The 3,188-nt window shown below is 41.0% G+C and overlaps 1 protein-coding gene across 1 annotated transcript; it reads right to left on the reverse strand.

Moving 5' to 3' along the window:
* Window positions 1-2,183: 2,183 nt before the first annotated feature.
* On the reverse strand, window positions 2,184-3,188 carry LOC147886642 (protein PHOSPHATE-INDUCED 1 homolog). Its single transcript, XM_087395977.1, has one exon. The coding sequence runs from the start codon at window positions 3,186-3,188 to the stop codon at window positions 2,184-2,186; it is 1,005 nt and encodes a 334-aa protein (XP_087252103.1).

A 3,188-nucleotide genomic window follows, 5' to 3' on the forward strand; every position in this document is an offset into this window, starting at 1 on the left:
TGTTATATCAAATGGTTAAGTACAAACCCACAAAGGGTGTGCAACACTGAAGTGGGCTATTCAACAGGTTAAAACTTTGAGCTACCAATCAATAAATTGTGAGTGCTCTTACACCTCATTTTAAATGAGACAATATTTAAAAAGTAACTTTAGATTTAGATCTAAGAATAAACACACCCTACTTGTTAATTTTAAAGCAGTGTATAAAATTAGCCCTGCTATGAATATATTTCTATAAGATTTAAGAATAGAAATACCCCTCATTTTAAACTCTCATATTACACTTAAATTTCCCAGGTGGACCCCCAAGGAAGCTACTACTCCAAGAGGGGAGATTGTGAAAGTTAAAGAGGAGAAATTTACACAAGGTTGTAATCTAAAGGTATGTTTGTGCTATCCACCCACTGCGAGCAAGTAAGTATTTCTTGTATGGACATCATTTGCTGTTCAACTTCATCAAAGATTGTATGAACATATCATGGATTTTTGTTTTAGGTGGTCTTTCAACTCGATGGACAAGTAGTGGTGGTTTGCGATTCAAGTTGCACCTAGAAACCAACATGTATTTCAAGATGTGGAAGTGAGAATGAAATGGAAGAGCAAGAAATAGATGTGTTGGAATCTAGCACTTCCAGTACCCCTTCTACTAGAGTTTTAGAAAGTGAAGATAGTTTGAGCTCCGCAGAGGGTTTCTCAGGTACTAATTTGGGAGACCTCAATCTACATGATGAAGATGTGCGAGACTTGGCCATGGATGATCGAGAGGATAAGCAATGAGCATTAATCTCACATTGAAAATTCCAGTGACGCTTCAATTGATTAAGAGATGGAGAGCAACATTGATCTAATATATGTTGCAATGTGAAAACATTTCAATTTGATTTGAATTTTGGAAGGTTTACCAAGGATTACTATCGATGCTTTTTTCGATGCTGTGTGTTTTCTAGCGGCCTTTCCGACTGAAATAGTGACACTAATATTGACGCTAATCTAGTAGATGATGCTAATATAGACACTAATACAAAGGCTAATATCAATGAAAATATGGACGTTACAACTTTTTGGTTGTAATATCGATGAAAGGATTCTTGGGCAAAAAACTAAGTAATATGTGCCGAAAAAAAGCGAAAGGAGGTAATGGTAGTAGTGTTTGGCATGATGGACCCTAGGTGATGATGCATCAATGATGTAAATGGTATTTCTTAAATAACTTTCATCTTTTTCCCCTTCAATTATATTGCATTGTGATAATTCATTTGTTGATTTGGTCATTAAACATATCAAGATATTTTAAGCCTTAACTTCACATAGATGTACATAATATTTTTGTTTTTTATGGCTTCATGTAGATATCTCTACATAATATTTCTATCTTTCAAATGATTACAATTTAGTGCATTATAATTTTGGGAGGTCTTGTCAAATGCTTTCTCTAATTTCACCTGGAATACCAATGTTAGAATAGTATTTAGTCTAGATATTAGTAAAGGCAACAAAATAAATGATGTTATACATGTTGGTATTAAAGGGGTATTAAATGTAAATCACTACCTAGTATTCTAATGTAAATGTTATCGTGTGCCAATGTAAATAGTGATACATATATCGATGGAACATCAAGAAAAATATTCAGCAATATGGCCAAACCCAGGCAAGAAGCGATGGCAATGGGTGCTTGGGTAGTAGTGCTTTTTTAGAGGGCTTTTAACTGAGTATTCATGGTGTCTAATTCTACATTAAGTATGAACTCTCAAAATTCCTTTAGAATAGTTACATAAAGTAGCATTCTGAGTGTCAAAAGTAAAGTTGAAATCTTATTTTCTATCTTCTATGATCAATTTTAAGGTTGCTTTTTGGCAGCGTTTGATCGGGCTTTGCCGTTTCTTTTTGTTCTGCTGTATGGGATCCGCCCTTTTTAGCAAATTAAGAAAACTCTGTAATGGCTAGGATTACTGCTCCAAGAGCTTGCAAAATGCGACAGCTATAAACTTAGGCTCATCTTAGTACCACTCAATACGTCACTTTGCTCGCCAACTCATTACAAGCTTATAAGAGATAACTTTGGTAAGAACAAGTACCACTCGACACGCTACTTATCTCGCCAATTCCTCGGCTGCATTTCAGATTTTGAGGGTTGTAGTTGCTGCTTCAAGCGCTGTCAAAATACCAAATTGATCACATATCTATGGCTGCCCAGCACAGGAAAGGGTGGCAGGATTCCAGATCCACGGCACCAAAAACTTCTTCTGATCTTGCCCTTCCATGTTGTAGCTTGCTGCAGTGTCAGGGTCCACCATAAGCTCTCCTGGGAAACCTGGATAAGCACCTCTTCCAAAAATCCCTGCGCATGCTTCGCCTGCTTCAAATGCATTAGACGCATCCCCTTGAAAGTACCCATTCCCAAAAGGATCTGTAGCTGCTGCTACAAGAACTTTGGCCAAAGTGATGATCATCCCGTCAACTCCGACTGCATTAGGAGCCTTCAAAGGATTGGTTTGGGGACCAAACTCAGGCTCGGCAAACGGCCAAGCGCAGAAGCCTGGGCATTGTGATTTCGAGTTGCCCACCCAAGCATACGGCACCATTGTGTCAGATGGCACTAGATAGGAATGCCCTCCACATGAGTGCATACAAAAGCCTTCAACCAAAACGTCTGCAGCGGTGAATACAAGGTATATGGGCGTGGTCTCCACGGGGGAAGTTTTACGAGAGCGTTCAACGAGTGCTGCTATGTCAGAGGTACTGAGATTTTTGCCACGAGAATAGTCGTCGATTGTCTCCGCCTGGACGACGACATTGGCAGAGATACGATTCCCTTGCAAATCGGTATAGGCCTGAGTGAGATACCACCATTCAGCCACGGTGGAAGGGGAGGCGGGCAGGGAAGCTACACTGGCATCGGATGCGAGGACGGACTTCAGCAAGCCTCTGACAGGCTGAAGCTGGGCAGCTAGCAAAGTAGAGCTGAGGGACGCTAGAAAAGACGTAAGGGTATTGCGTTCAGAAGGGAAGAAGTGGCCATAGAATGTGAGGTGAAGGTTGATGGGGTGGTGACCAGCGAGAAGGGGGCCATTGTGGTAAGGAAGGGTGAGAGGGGAGGGAGGAATGGGGTGTGAGAGGGAGGAGGGGGAGAGGGAGAGGGCGAAGAGAAGAGCAACGGAGAGGAGGGGTGGGGAGCTGCAGGCCAT

The sequence above is a fragment of the Dipteris shenzhenensis genome, chromosome 24 (assembly GCF_047967505.1).
Source record: "Dipteris shenzhenensis isolate YYH24624 ecotype China chromosome 24, Dip_SZ_1.0, whole genome shotgun sequence".
In the NCBI taxonomy this organism is placed as follows: Eukaryota; Viridiplantae; Streptophyta; class Polypodiopsida; order Gleicheniales; family Dipteridaceae; genus Dipteris; species Dipteris shenzhenensis.